At 36.4% G+C, this 15,095-nt stretch overlaps 1 protein-coding gene across 10 annotated transcripts in view; it reads left to right on the forward strand.

The window, feature by feature from the left end:
* Positions 1-15,095, forward strand: part of LOC145998924 (CCR4-NOT transcription complex subunit 1-like) — a 142,158-nt gene that overhangs the window by 33,987 nt on the left and 93,076 nt on the right. For 6 of the 10 annotated variants that reach the window (XM_083135706.1, XM_083135707.1, XM_083135709.1 and 3 more), the window contains exons 9-14: positions 1,970-2,210; positions 4,953-5,069; positions 10,525-10,581; positions 10,765-10,923; positions 12,618-12,733; positions 13,576-13,726. In XM_083135706.1, coding sequence (XP_082991832.1) covers positions 1,970-2,210; positions 4,953-5,069; positions 10,525-10,581; positions 10,765-10,923; positions 12,618-12,733; positions 13,576-13,726 — 841 coding nt within the window. The remainder of the gene's footprint in view (positions 1-1,969; positions 2,211-4,952; positions 5,070-10,524; positions 10,582-10,764; positions 10,924-12,617; positions 12,734-13,575; positions 13,727-15,095) is intronic. The other 4 variants (XM_083135710.1, XM_083135716.1, XM_083135713.1 and 1 more) reach the window with 1 other exon arrangement.

A 15,095-nucleotide genomic window follows, 5' to 3' on the forward strand; every position in this document is an offset into this window, starting at 1 on the left:
GGAGGTGATTTGATCAGATGATGAATTTACAAAACTGAAGCTCAGAATTGTAGATACAAAGACTTGCTTCATCCTGGAAGGAGATAACAAAGATATATTTTTTTTTATGTATAGCATTGATATCTTATAAATGTTCTTGTAAACAAAGGCATAATTTGATGCTATTGTAATTTTTGTTGTTTCTAGTTGTTTTTTTTTTCATTTTTATCAATATAATAATTATAAAGTTATCAGTATATGTAAATTTAAATTTCCTTTTCAACATAGCACCATAGCTACTTATTGTGCCGATACTGAGTTTGAATTATACTGACAAAGTCGTTATAATAATTCAGACCTCAGAAGGTGTCGCGTCAGTAAATAAACCCTAAATTTCTTGTTTAAGAGTTTATTTCTCATTTTGCAGTTCATTTCGCATTATTTCGTGACAAAACATGGTCACAAAATTAGCAAAATTAGAGCTGATCCGATAACGATACTGGTATCGGCCAATACCAAGGGTATCGGTATCTGCTTGTATCGGTTCAATTTTTTTCGCCAATACCATCAGATACCAAAGATTTTGAGTGGCTAAAGTGGCCAAGAGAAATGTGAAGATTTAACCTTTTCAAAAATTCGTTCACCCATCCTTGTGACAGGTTGGGCTCCCGCACAAGAATTCCACGTACGTTTCCGAAAATGATGCACCCTCCTGGGAAGCAGATGACAAGATCAAAGGGAAGGCTAAAGTGAAAGCGCTGTGCCCAAACATGACATTGAAGGCATGTAACTGCCTTTAACGCTATGTGGAAATAAAAGAAACCATTCCTTGCCAATTCTTGTTGGTAAAATGGTGGGTCAAAAACGTGACTATTTCAAAACCAGCATTATTATAATGCTACGCTCATTTCGGAGTTCCTGGGAAAGGGATGAATGGCGCTGTGGGAGGGAGGGTTGTGGATTCTGTTCTTGTGTTCTACCCTTCTGTGTGACTGCTGCCCAATGCCGACACTGCAGAGACTTGTTTTTATTGCAAATTACAGAGACGAATGGACAGCAGGGCATGTACAGAGCTGCCAAATGAGCATGAAAAAAATATCTGTATTTGTGTATATTTTTCCGTCATTTTCCTCCCTCTCCAGGTTAATCCAAACAATAAGAATGGTGTTTACATTTGTATTTATTTTTTCCTTGTGCAAGATGTACGTACGCTATATGCACTACATAAATTTTAATTTACTCGCTATAACTTTCTCTCCCCTTAAAGACTTGTGTAATGAATTTGGGGATCGTGAAATGAAACAGGGAAACTTATAATAAACTACAGATTTTTTCGATATGTGTGCAACGTTGTAAAATCATCTTATTTTTGCATCCTCTGGGGGTAGAAAGAAGTTCACATAAAATGTCACAGGAAATTTTAAGTAATATAATTCTATATGAGAATAATTTGCGAGTGTTTGATATCATTAATAGAATGTGACGTGATGAATTTTGTGACTCAGTAACTAGCTTTTGTTATTTTAAACTGAAATTATACAACTATCGCTATCTGTTGGAATCGGTTAAGGGATCAGAATCGGTATCTGTACACAAAATGCATCTTGCATCTTTCACAAAAAAGGAAAAATTAACACTACAATGTGTTTTTTGACATTTCGTTTTTTCGTCAAAAACAAAATATGCATGCCCCTACCTATAAGCCATCTTAGTGAAGTGTAAATGTAGCAAAAAAGCAGTATAGAATTCCAGGGACCCCCATTGAGTAGAAATTCGTTCACGTAAAAATGAGATGTGTAGTGTTGAAATGGGTCAGAATAGAAACACAAGACAGTGGATAAAGTGAAATTTACATTGCATGCTAATAAAGAACTATTGTTGCTAACATTCAGAGAAGTCCTGTGAAGCATATAAATCTTAATCATTCAATATAAATGCGAAATTTTAAAATGTCTACTTTAATCTAATTTCAATTTTCTTTTCCTTCCAGGAGGTCTTTGGAATTGGTCGAAGTTTTACTGTTCCTTTCAGATTGTGGACTGTACACTCAGGTGCAAGAATTGTTCAAGTTTCCAGTGCAGCATTGCCCGGATGTTCTGGTGCTGGCACTTTTGCAAATTAATCCTCCTATAACAGTACTAAGGCAAGAACTACTAACAAACCTCATGCCAATTTTCCTTGGAAATCATCCAAATTCAGCCATCATACTCCATCATGCATGGCACTCCCAGGTACAGTATAAGAATTATATTATTTGTTGCTGTAGTCTTTGTTTGTCTCGTTATTGGCGCTTCTGCATAGAAGTGGCCCTGTGTTATGTATCATTCACATTTAAGGAACTAACTAACTAACTAACTAACTAACTCTCTAGCCTTCTTAAACCCGAAGGTTCATGGCTGCAGCAACACAGGCTTTCCATCTGTCCCTATCTTGAGCAAGATCTATATACTCTTTTCCATCCCTACCAATTTCCCTTAGGTCCATCTCGACGTTGTCCCTCCATCTTCGTCTTGGCCTTCCTACTGGTCTCTTACCAACAGGTTTCCCAACAAGAATCCTGAAAACTCCTCTTTCCTCTCCCATTCGTGCCACATGGCCTGCCCACCTAAGTCTTCTTGATTTAATTATTCTAATAATGTCTGGACATGAATACAAATTATGTAGTTCTAAATTATGTAACCTTCTCCACTCACCTGTCTCCTCATCCCTTTTAGGTCCAAATATTTTCCTAAGGATCCTATTTTCAAATACTCTCAATTTATGTTCCTCTTTCAATGTAAGGGACCAAGTTTCACACCCATATAATACTACAGGCAAAATTACTGTTTTGTATATTTTAACTTTTAGATTCTTAGATATTAAACGAGAAGACAAAAGTTTATGAAGAGAGAAGTAACATGCATTTCCTGAATTAAGCCTACTTTTTATTTCCTCTTTAATATAATTTTCATTTGTTAATATTACTCCTAAGTATTTGAATTTGGAAACTGTTTCAAACGAGTTGTTATCAATAATTAGATTTTAATTATTACCTAACACTTGGTTTCGGCCTGTAAGCATATATTTAGTTTTCTCTTTGTTAACTTCCAAACCTATCTCTTTAGCAGTTTTGAAAAATATTTTAGCATTATTCTTAATTGTATTCACATCATCCCCCAGTAAGTCTACATCATCTGCATATGCTAACAACTGAGTCACACCATTTAATTTTAGTCCTTCTTTAGTTTCTTTTACATTTAAGGAAAGATTAATGAAATTAGGGATATGCTGATACTAATGAATAGGTACATGATAGTTTTATGCATGCATATTTTATGAACAGAATTAAATTGTCTATTGCATTGACACATCATAAGTTTGTTATCCTATATTTTGCAAAGGTCACTTGGCTTCTGAAATAAATTTTAAAACAGGACTCACATGTTGGATTTTGATTTGATTTGGGGTTTTAAGTCTACTTTATGCACAGTAAGGCTAATCGGGACTGGACCTACAGTGATCATAGTGTTACATATAAAAGGTGAAGGTTAAAACATATTATTGCTACGGGAGCATGGCCTGTACTGAGATATGGGTGAGAAGTTCAACAGAAGTGGGTGGCATTCAGTATCCCTATTTTGTATACGGGTTGTTCCAAATAAGATTGACATGGAACATATTTTGTTATTCAGTTTGTCAACCTACATTGAGATTACCTGCATGAGAATTAAGGTTATAGCATTTCCCTGTGACCATGAAAATGCCTTATAATCTGCTAATGGCAACTGTGCGTAATTAAGATGTTGAATTATTGTTTTACATTTCATTGTACAAGGTGGTGCAAAAGTCACCTCGGGACGTTAACACGTAGCTGGAGTTTGTCCATAACACTCGGACACACAAGGCACAACTCAGCATTACTGTCCAAAGACAATGACACCTTGAGTGTAAGCATTACTGTCCAAAGACAATGACACCTTGAGTGTAATCCTTCGGCATTTCAAGTGTTTGCAGTTTTCTCCCATACACAGAATCTTCCGCCACTCCACTCCATAGGAAGAAGGCCATTGGGATGAAATCCAGTGAATGTTGTGGCATGTCATTGTCTCAGAGTAAACTTGAGATCCCTCACAATCACATGCCTAAACTGAAACTCATAAGCTGCAGTTAAAAGCAGGCATCCACTATTCCTAACTACGAAAGAAGGTGGCATTAATCTGCCATTGATTTGCACTGCAGGTCTTGCTTTTTTTCTTTCTTAGACTTCATAATGTTATATATCTATCCCGTTGTTAAATTATTTTTAATACATATACATCCAAAAAAAGTCAATTGTGTAGTCGTTTCTTACCCACACTTGAGTTTCAACCCTTTGTTATGCTTTCCCACTTTTTACGTTTATTGCATTTTACATTTTTCAACGTAAAATCAGAGTTTCACTGTAATCACTATTATATGTACTAGAGCTGAGCCGATACCGATGCCGATGTATCGGTATCGGAAAGTATCGGTTGGAATTCATCTACCGATACCAGCCGATACTTTTCTGGCATTTTGGTCTTTCACGGTGTCCGCAAAAATGCCTCTCAACACGTTCGCGGAGTTTAATTATCCTGGAAATTATGCAAAATTCCAACATCCTTTTTATTTTGCACCAATTTTGCATGAAAATCTATATTTTGTGATTACATAAAATCTATTTTAATATTCTGACGTAATTATGGAATATTTTAAAGCAAATTCCTTGGTAATTTAATGCATATAATTGTAGAAGAATATTTACACACTAATATTGGTTAATATTTTGAACAAATTTTTAATTATTGCAATTTTCAAGTATCTGTATCTGTGGGAATCTGTAAGAGTATCGGAATCTGTTCAAACTGGTATCGGGTCAGCCCTAGTATGTACACATTATTAGTCAAATTCCTAAGTAGAACAAACCTGGCTGAGGTAGTTTTAAGTAAAAATGAAAAATGTTGCATTTTTTTTAGAACATTCCAACATCAATTAAGCCAATCATCATGCATGCCATGGCAGAGTGGTACCTGAGAGGTGATAACGACCAAAGTAGGTTGTCTCGAATCTTAGATGTTGCTCAGGATTTAAAGGTATGGTTATTTGTTTAAGAAAATTCTTACTCGTGTCCAATGTTTCTTATTTCACATAGTTAAATTTACTTTAAATCTATCTCTCTTCATAATTAAGAAAAACGTACCTGCAGTGGCTAAGAAACGCATAATAAAAGAATCTGCATGTTCCCTTGAAACACATTAGGTCTTCTGGAGGATAAATTGATTCTAAAAACGAAAAGTAGCTATTTGAGGAAAGGTGAGGTTGCAACCAACAATGTTTATTTTTTTTTTTCACTTTTTTTTTTCTTGTACAACTGCAGGTATGTTTTATGTTTTTGGTAGTATGAAAGAGGAGGTAACATAGTTAATAGTGAATAATTTGGAAGTAAGAATTGCTTTATGGAAAGATTTGTTGAACTTCATGCCATGTGTCATCAGCATTATAAATTAGGGATGGGACCGATTAATCGGTACTCTATCGGTATCGGCCGATATAGGCATATCGGTTTATCGGTAAAATTACCGATTATTTTACCGATCCGATATATCGATAAATATCTTATAATTTAGTGCAAAATTCTGCCATTTTGTTGTAATTTTTATGGATAATCTCTCCTACTTTCTGAAAAAGTAAATGTCTAAATATTCAACTTCTTTTGCATTGCAATCAGCTCGAAACACACATTTATTACAGAGATCAATGAAAATTTCAGGGTCTTCAAGGACCATTTCTAATTTTATATCTGATCGGTAGAATATCGGTTATCGGTATCGGTAAATTTTATATCGGTACTGTATCGGTATCGGCCAAAATTTCATATCGTCCCATCCCTATTATAAATAGTGAAATGGCTAATGTATAGACAATCATCTTTTAATCCACATGTCATGCTTATTCCTCTTTCACCCCTAGGTGGGTTCGAAAATTCTGATATTAGTTGAAGGCATGTGTGTAGACATTAGTCATTTTACTGTTTATAATTACCTTATGATAGAACAATTCTACTTTTTTTTTATGTACGCATTGCTTGCATTGTAGAATTATTTTCCTGTTATGGTTATTACAAGCATAAGAAAACAGTTTTTCTTTGTGACGTTGTTGTTATGTCAAAATGAAAATAAATGTCTGATGAAGGGAGCGTGTGTTCTCGTGAAATGTCACAACGAAAAACTGTTTTCTTATGCTTGTAATAACCGTAAACTACAGGAAAATAAGAACAATTCAATCATTAAAAATTCTGACAGGTATTTTTGGGAAACTGCCACTGAGAAGTAACTCTCAGTTAAATGAGAACACATGGGCTTAAAATGTGTGTTTGAATAATTGTGCAACAATAGGTTTTTCATACTAAGGGAATGAGAGATGCGGTAATAGATAATTAAGGTACTCCCGTTTTCCGCTTAGTATAAATTCCCATAGTATGAATTCAGAACCTTCGTATGTAAAGGAATTATGGGAATATGAATGGAACGAACGTAAATTACTTGCGCATCAGTTGGACATAAAATTCCTAAAAGCTTGCAAACAGTGCGATGTTTTTCTTAAGTTTATCCAGTGGAAATTGTGTGTGAACAACTATAAAATTAAAAACGTGATCCATAATGCACAAAAAACATGCTCTATCAGCTGTTATATTTGACAAACACACAGAAATTCGCCGACTATCACACACGTGTGAACAACAAAGGAACAGGCTAAAATCTGTACTACCACCCGCAAGGTGGGAACAGAAACATTAAATACATGCTACAAACTGTGCAAAAACAAAATATCAGTGCTCTCAGCAACAAACTCCACTTCCTAGGAGGAAAGTGGTCAAGTGAAAGTGCGACCGAGCCAGATTGCAGACAAAGCAAAAACATCGTTAATCTAACCAATCTCAACATTTCAACAGTTTCAAGGATCTCCTCACCTTCGGCGACAAATTTAATGTGCAGCATGAAAAAAAAACACCCTCGACCTTATGTGTGCAACCGAAAAAGCAGCCTGTTTCCCCTCCCACACCTCAGGATTCGGACAGCATTCAAACAACAACAGCTGGTATCTTGCAACAAGTGACCACCGATAGCAAAACAAGAAAACTCAACCCAGTACATCAGAAAATCAGTGGAAAGCTGGCTGACCATAAAGTCCTTGCACTGGAAGTAGCCGAAACTGCCCAATTTGCTAGAAGTGTGCTTAAAACACAATTTTCAATTTGAAAATAATTTCTGTGAGCAATCTGAAGGCCTTGCCATGGGAAAGCCACTATCGGCTCCTATAGCAAACATAGTAATGCATTTGGCTGAAAAAAGCATACTCCAAACTCCGGAACTCAAATTCATCAGATATGGACTATACGCTGATGACACCATAGTCATATACAAAAAACCAGAAGAGATCAATCAACCTGTTGTTGGAAAAACTAGATAGCATCCACCGCAGACTAAAATTCACCATAGAATATGAAAAGCATAGTTTTCAGAAAACCAGATGTAGGCAACCAATATATCCATGCACTATCCAACCATCCACCCAAGCAAAAGGCCAACGTATGGCTAAACTTCTTCCGAAGAGCCTTCTCCTACTGTTCCAGAGAAGAAGACCTGAGGGATGAGATAGCAACCATCACGGAACTGGCACTAAAACATGGATATACTGAATGTCAACTCTCCACATGGTGCAGCAAAGTTGAAATCCAAGTCGGACAACCTGCACCATCAACACAACCCGCTCCACCATCGCAACCAGATCCCAGTAGCAAAACCAAGTGGTTTGCCTTTCCCTACCATCCTACCACATCCAACTGCCTTACCAAAGCCCTCCGCCCCTACAACATCCAAATAGAACACAAACCAACCTCCAAAATAGCTGACCAACTAAACAAACATAAACGGTACTTCCTCTTCCCCCTCAACAATCCAGCCATCTATGATGCTGAATGTGAGTGCAAGGCTCATTACATCGGCAGATCCATCAGACCCATCAGTGAGAGAATTCAGCAGCACCTATCAAATGCAAAAACTGCCCAACCCACCACCGGACTTGCCAAGCATATCAAATTCCACAACCATAAAATTGAGAAAGTACATGTCAAATACAAAGCACACACTCTCATAGACACAAAAATCAGGCACACCACACCTGTCTTCCGTTGCTGCAGCAATTCACACTGTTGAACAGCAGACAACATATACGCAGACATACAGGCGACAGCAGCACACCTAGCAGCTATTTAGGAAAAAACAACAGAAACGTGCCAAGCAACAACACAACGAATTCCAATGAGGATGATGGCAGTGGCTACCGAAATTAATAGAAAATAATCTAAAACACCTTCGAGAAAACGTGAGTACCTTAATAGGTTCTTATATGTTGTGGGAGAGATTTACCCTAAACATGGCGGTAAGCCATAAAACTACCAGATAGGATCTAAGTCTAATCTACCAGATTACTCTGGAAATGCACCACGACCTACTTAAAGACTTTCACACAACATTTGTATGCAGTTGCTTCTCAGAACTACCTTTAAAATAAAAATAACTTCCTATAACATTAGTTATTATTGGTAGTTCCCTATTCTTGGAACCACCACCCTTAAGGTGACATCAGTTCATTTTTAGCCGTCGCTTGCTTGATTGTTGCGACACCTACTGACCTTAAGATCAATGTGTTATAGTGTTCTGATAAGGCCTAGATAATCATGATTCCAATTACACCACATGGCACCTAAATCCTGATGAGTTCCTGAAACCTAAACTTAAGGTCAAGTAACTTTCATTGCCTTGCTGACATACTCTAAGGAAACTCTGCAAGCACTATTTACTTTTTTCAACAATTCAATCTTTCCTTATTCCAAAGTAAGCTTGTTGATAAGACTTGAAGTTAGAAGTGAAATGCAGTTTAGCTTGGATAAAGATTATTATAGTTTATTCAAGTACTGTGTATATGCCTCCCGATGGCACAGTGGTAATGTTCGTCACCTTGTAATCAAGGTTTTGATATCCGGTGGAGGCACATAGTGGTTCGGATCCCACTTTAAACTGTAAGTCTAGTCCCGATTAGCCTTCCTGTGCATAAATTGGACTTAAAACAACAAATCAATAAATCCATCAAGTACTGTATGTGTTAGCTATTAGTGTTATTTCTGTCCATAATTTTGTGGTAAAGAATTAATTTCATGGGCAACTCCCAGCACAGTCTTCTGTAGTTGCTCATTTATTCTCATGCCTACCTTCGGTCGTCACTTTGACCTTAGTTTATTTCTTTATAACATTAGTTTATTTCTTTATAACATTTCATGAATTGCACTTTCCTGTATGCCACGATATAATTTTAATGTGTATTTTTTTTTCTTGTTTGACACTTAACACTTCGATAAGCAGTACATTAAATTTGAATACTTACTTCTTAATTTTGTGAATTTATATTTTTAATGTATTAAGTTGCTTTCCACCCCAATGGGCTAGTTGGGATGATGATGATGTCACGGATAGAAATCCTAAAAAAACAGGGAATATAACATATCATTGTACTGCATTTGATGAATGTTAGAACTGGGATAGCAATGTATCGGTACCAGAAAGAATTAACTGTAATTAAATCACCAATACGAGCTGACACTCTTCCGGAGACTGGATATCTTGTGGAGTCCACAAAAAAGTCTAAATATCCTGGAGTTATGCAAAATGCATAATTTCCTTCATTTTTGTAACAACATTGCAGGGAGAAATGGATTTTCAGATTCAATGAACTTATCAGTATTTTAAAGCAAAATTCTGCTGTGATGTTGCAATGGGAAATTTATGTAATTAAATTTATAAATATTCAGAACTGCTTTGAATTGTTACAATTTCCAAGTATTGTTATAGATGAGAATCAGAAGGAGTATCAGTGGTAAGAACACCAGTTCAAAGTGATATCAACCCAGCTCTATTGAATATAATTGTAAACACTAATTTTCCAGAATGGGTATATTGTAATTTTTGTTGTATGTACTTATTGCTTGCATTAAAAAGTTTATGGTTCTTACAAGCACATAAACGAAGAATAAATGTATGATGAAGGGAGTGTGTGTTCTCCCAAAATGTCAAAGAGAAAAACATTGAAAATAGTGTTTAAAAAGTACTGCAAATAGTGTTGTAATAAATAACATCCCAACATAACCTGGAAATTAACTTCAGAATGCCTTAAAAAAGTAAGGGAATTTGATTTGGTCAAATTAGTTGCAACCCTAATGGTGGTTCTCATTCTGAGGATGGGAACCATCACATGAAAACATTGTGAGGTAGTCAGCATACATTGCCACCAAAGCTGCTTTATAAATAAATTTAATAAAAAAAAATGTTAATCCAATCACAGTGACAATCATAATACCCTGGATATTTACATAAAGCACATTCTCCAACTGTTCAGCATTAATTAGATGCATTATAGAGACCCAACAGGCATAGTGGATTTAATGTAAATATAAATGCATATAATACTAATTTGATTTTTTTGGCCCTTCAGGTTAATGTGAAAGAATCACCACATTCTGTGGGCGGAGATAATCAAAGATGTTATGAGGTAAATGTAGTTTCCATTATCTACCTAATGTTGAAATTTCTTTAGCAGATTCAGTTTTAATGTTATAGGAGCTTCTTTTGATTTTAAGTTAGCAATGCAAATATGATGATGTATGTTTTGTAGAAGGCCTGCTGTATTGTTGTGTACTTATATGTATAGTAATAGGCAATTTCTATTTGCTAGGCTCTTTCTATGCTTCTGAACGCCCAGTCTTTTCCATTCGTGATTGATCTGGCCTGCCTAGCATCACGAAGGGAATATCTAAAGTTAGAAAAGTGGTTGACAGACAAGATCAGAGAACACGGAGAGCCTTTCATATCAGCTTGTGTTAAATTCCTCCAGGTAAGACAATATCTTCCAATTTTGAGAATTCATTTAGATACCCAATTTGATTTATTGTTATTTCACTAGGCAGTGTTGCGAGGAAAGCTTTGTAATGTTAGAATAAACTAATATATAAAGTGGCATTTTGGTGGTTTCCAAGTAAGAAACATATGAGGGCTATCCAGAAAGTAACTTACGTTTTGGAATAAATAAAACTCAAGTGAAGGTAAACATTTTTTATTATATACATTTGAAAGTCAAACTCTTACACTATTTTTCAACATAGTCTCCGTACAAATTAAGACACTTATCATAACGGTGCACCAGCTTATTAATTTCATCGTCATGGAACTTGGCTGCCTGGGACTTCAACCACTCATTCACGCCTGCCTGCAGTCACAATGCTCGGTCGGCCACTTCGCTCTACACTGTGCACATTAGTGCGGCCATTTTTAAACATATTGCACCACTGCCTCACTCTGCCTTCACTCATTACGTCGTTTCCATACACCTCACAAAGTTGCCGATGAATTTCAATTGGTTTGTGGTTTTTCACCAAGAAAAATCTAATCACTCACCGCAGTTCACAACTCTCAGGATTTTCGATTGCAGAACACATTTTAAACATTCAGAGTGAACACAGCAGAGGCAACACGAACCGCACGCTACCACAGGTGGATGCGTACTGAGTGAGGGGATGCTCTGACTCCAAGATGGCAGCATTAGCCCCACCCCTCTCCCCACTCCACCAAAACGTAAGTTACTATCTGGATAGCCCTCATATTTAAGGTGCTTCGGAAAGGCACATAGTCACAAACTGCGATTTTCTGTTGCTTTCAGCTTTCACACAATCAATTAAATAAAATTTTATAATTAAGGTACTCACGTTTTCCGCGAAGCTGTTTTACATTATTTTCTATTCAGTTCGGTAGCCACTGCCACCATCCTCGTTGGAAACATGCCAAGCAACAACACAACGAATTCCAACGAGGATGGTGGCAGTGGCTACCGAACTGAATAGAAAATAATGCAAAACAGCTTCGCGGAAAACGTGAGTACCTTAATTATCTATTACTGCGTCTCTCATTCTCATAGTATAAAATTTTATGTTGCGCATGTATAAAGATTGTAAACAGTGATGATCAAATTGTATATCATGTCTGTATGTTAGCTATTAAAGTAATAAACTCTGTTGCAAAATTGCATTTTTTTAATCTCCTGAATAATCTAGATTTGTTTAAAAAACTTCACTTATTACAAAAATAAACAGTTAGCCTTCTATAATAGGACTTGCATGTAGTCACCAGAGTATTAAGTTTATTCCTGTGTAAAGGAGTCAGTTTTTTGCTTCTAAAATATGTACAGCAGAATTAATCATTTTTCTGTGAATTTCATAACTTGCAGAATAATTCAGACTTCAGAAAGTGTCAAGTCCATGAATAAACTCTGAATTTCAGAGTTTATTTTGCACTTTGCAGTTCATTTCGTGGCAAAATATGGGAGGAAAATGCACCCCATATCTTTCAGAAACATGAAAAATGATCATGGTAGCATGTTATTGCACATCTTAGGTTTCCACTAAAAATCAAATATTCATGCCTCTAATAATAAGATAAAAATGTATTTCTGCATGATTTTTCAAGCACAATACAATCATTTATATATATTGTAGATGTCGACTGTGCAATATAGGTTTGGAATTTTTCTTTCAGCGTCGGTGTCCACAGATCATGGGAGGTATTGTAAAAGAAGAAAATCTACCAAAATCTGCTCAGTTACCGCATGAGACATTAACGATAATGTTGGCTTGTCTTCAGGCATGTGCAGGGTATGTTTAATTTATATATTTTTATTCAATGTCCTAATTCATGCAAAATTTATCTTAATACTAATCATTTGGGTTGCACTGTGCAAAACTTTTAACAGTAAATGAAATTTGGAATAATGAGTGTTCAAGTTGCAATAGTAGTTGTTCAACACAGAGTTGTCCCTGGTTTTAGTTTTGCACAATTTGATGTATTTGAGTGTGTTTCACTGTCATGTTCTAAAGTTCTATGCTAATGTAGTCTTCATTTATACGTAGTTAAAGTAACACTTGAGATTTGATCTTCCCTTTTAATATCCTGGGGATGAAAAAGAAAAGCGAGGACAACACAATAAAAGCCCCACGTTTCACAGGTTACTCACCTGGATTATCAATGGAGAAGTAGAGGAACAGTAATAAAATGAGGTAAAAAGTCAAACCAATATTGTCAGCTTCTTTATTTCTCTATTCACAATGCATGTGAGAAACCTACAAAATTTGGGGGCATTTAAACTGTTACATTGTGCTGTTTTCTTTTTTATCTTTGGACACCAACTGATAAGATCATGATCCATCCAACACTTGGCATGCAAAAATATTTGAAGTGAATATTTCAAGCCAAAATGTCAGTTTTTATATTCAATTTCAACCTGAACATTAGTCCATTTTTGTCTCAAAACTTTGAGCTTCTATTTACGACAAATATATGCCTCTAGCAATATGACAATATATGAAAGAAAATAATTATTTGTTTTAGTGGAAGATTGCTTTACATAACAGTTATAACCAATGTCTCTTAAATTATAATTCAGTTATGAAACATGGTGTTACTTACTTTGCCTAAACCAATTTTATGCTAATTTCAGGAATGTGAGCCAAGAACTATCTGAAGGAATTTTAACAATGGTCGCAAATTGCAATGTACTTCTAAGCAAGCCTCGACAACCACCTCCAGGAGTAGTTAGAACACACAGAGGGATTGAACCAGCTTTTAACCCATCGTCATTGAGTGGCCAAGTAAGTATGCATGTGCAGTCACATAGATTTGATTCTTCTTCAGATTGTGCTTCTTCATTTCTAATGTTCATTCTGTATAAATCGCGAGTAAAAGAACACATAAACCACTGTTTCATCTATGAACAGCATGTGATTGTTTTTCGGTCCATGTGAGGTAAATACAGGGTGTTCCATATGTCTGGACCCAAAGGTGGAAAACATGTAGAATTGCAGAATATCGTGAAAGTACCTCCTGTTGTGTTGCATACACAGTTGTATATGAAATTTCCATTCATGAAGCATGTTATGGGTATTTGACAGAATTTTCTGATATGCCTGCACAATGTATTATTTAAGATGGTAGAATGCTCTGGATTTTGACCTACTACACTGCAACTTTCAGGTGGCCCCACAAATAAAATACTGGAGAGAGAGAGAGATCTGGGCTCCTTAGAGGCCATCCTACCTTCCTACAACGTTCATGAAATCTAAAATTATAAAAAAAACTGTATGGGTCCAAACTTACAGGGCACTCTTTTATCTGAAGTGTTTCATAAATAATTGAGGGGTTAGAAAACTTTATTGCAAGTAAACTATCGAACTTTCGTTAATGAAACCAGTCTAGAACAAACTAGGAACTCAAGCAATTTTTTTTAACACCTACAAATGTTCAATGTATGCACCACGGCTGACACGGCATGCAAGACAATAGGAACGCAAACAGTTTGTACATGCATGTTTCGATAAGCTTAAGAGTTCATATCCCTGCTATGCGACACTCAAATCACCCACATTACTCACATTGTTTTGTGCAATGTTTTGGTCACGGGACCTTACACTGTGTGACTACTTTTTGTGGGGTTTCATCAAAGACAGGGTATTCATCTCATCGATGCCGAGTGATATCGCAACCCTAAGGGAGCGTATCATCGCAGCGATAGACACCATCAACAGGCCCATGTTGGTGCGAGTGTTACAAGAAGTAGACTATCGTGTTGATGTGTGCCGTGTCACGCGTGGTGCATACATTTGAGATTTGTAGGAATTAAAAGAAACTGTCTTGAGTTCCTCGTTCATTCTGGACTGGTTTCATTAACGTAAATTGAAACTTTTATCCTCTCCTTCTATTTCTCTCTCCCTCCCTCTCCATTGGCGGGCGGCGGAGTCGTAGTTTCCTTTCTTTTCCGAGGAGAAATGGAAAAGATGCTGCCCCACCCACGCTATTCCCCAGGTGGTTCTCTCTCTCTCTCTCTCTCTCTCTCTCTCTCTCTCTCTCTCTCTCTCTCTCTCTCTCTCTCTCTCTCTCTCTCTCTCTCTCTCTCTCTCTCTCTCTCTCTCTCTCTCTCTCTCTCTCTCTCTCTCTCTCTCTCTCTCTCTCTCTCTCTCTCTC

Source organism: Lepisma saccharinum, chromosome 14 (assembly GCF_977018435.1).
Source record: "Lepisma saccharinum chromosome 14, izLepSacc3.1, whole genome shotgun sequence".
NCBI classification, from domain to species: domain Eukaryota; kingdom Metazoa; phylum Arthropoda; class Insecta; order Zygentoma; family Lepismatidae; genus Lepisma; species Lepisma saccharinum.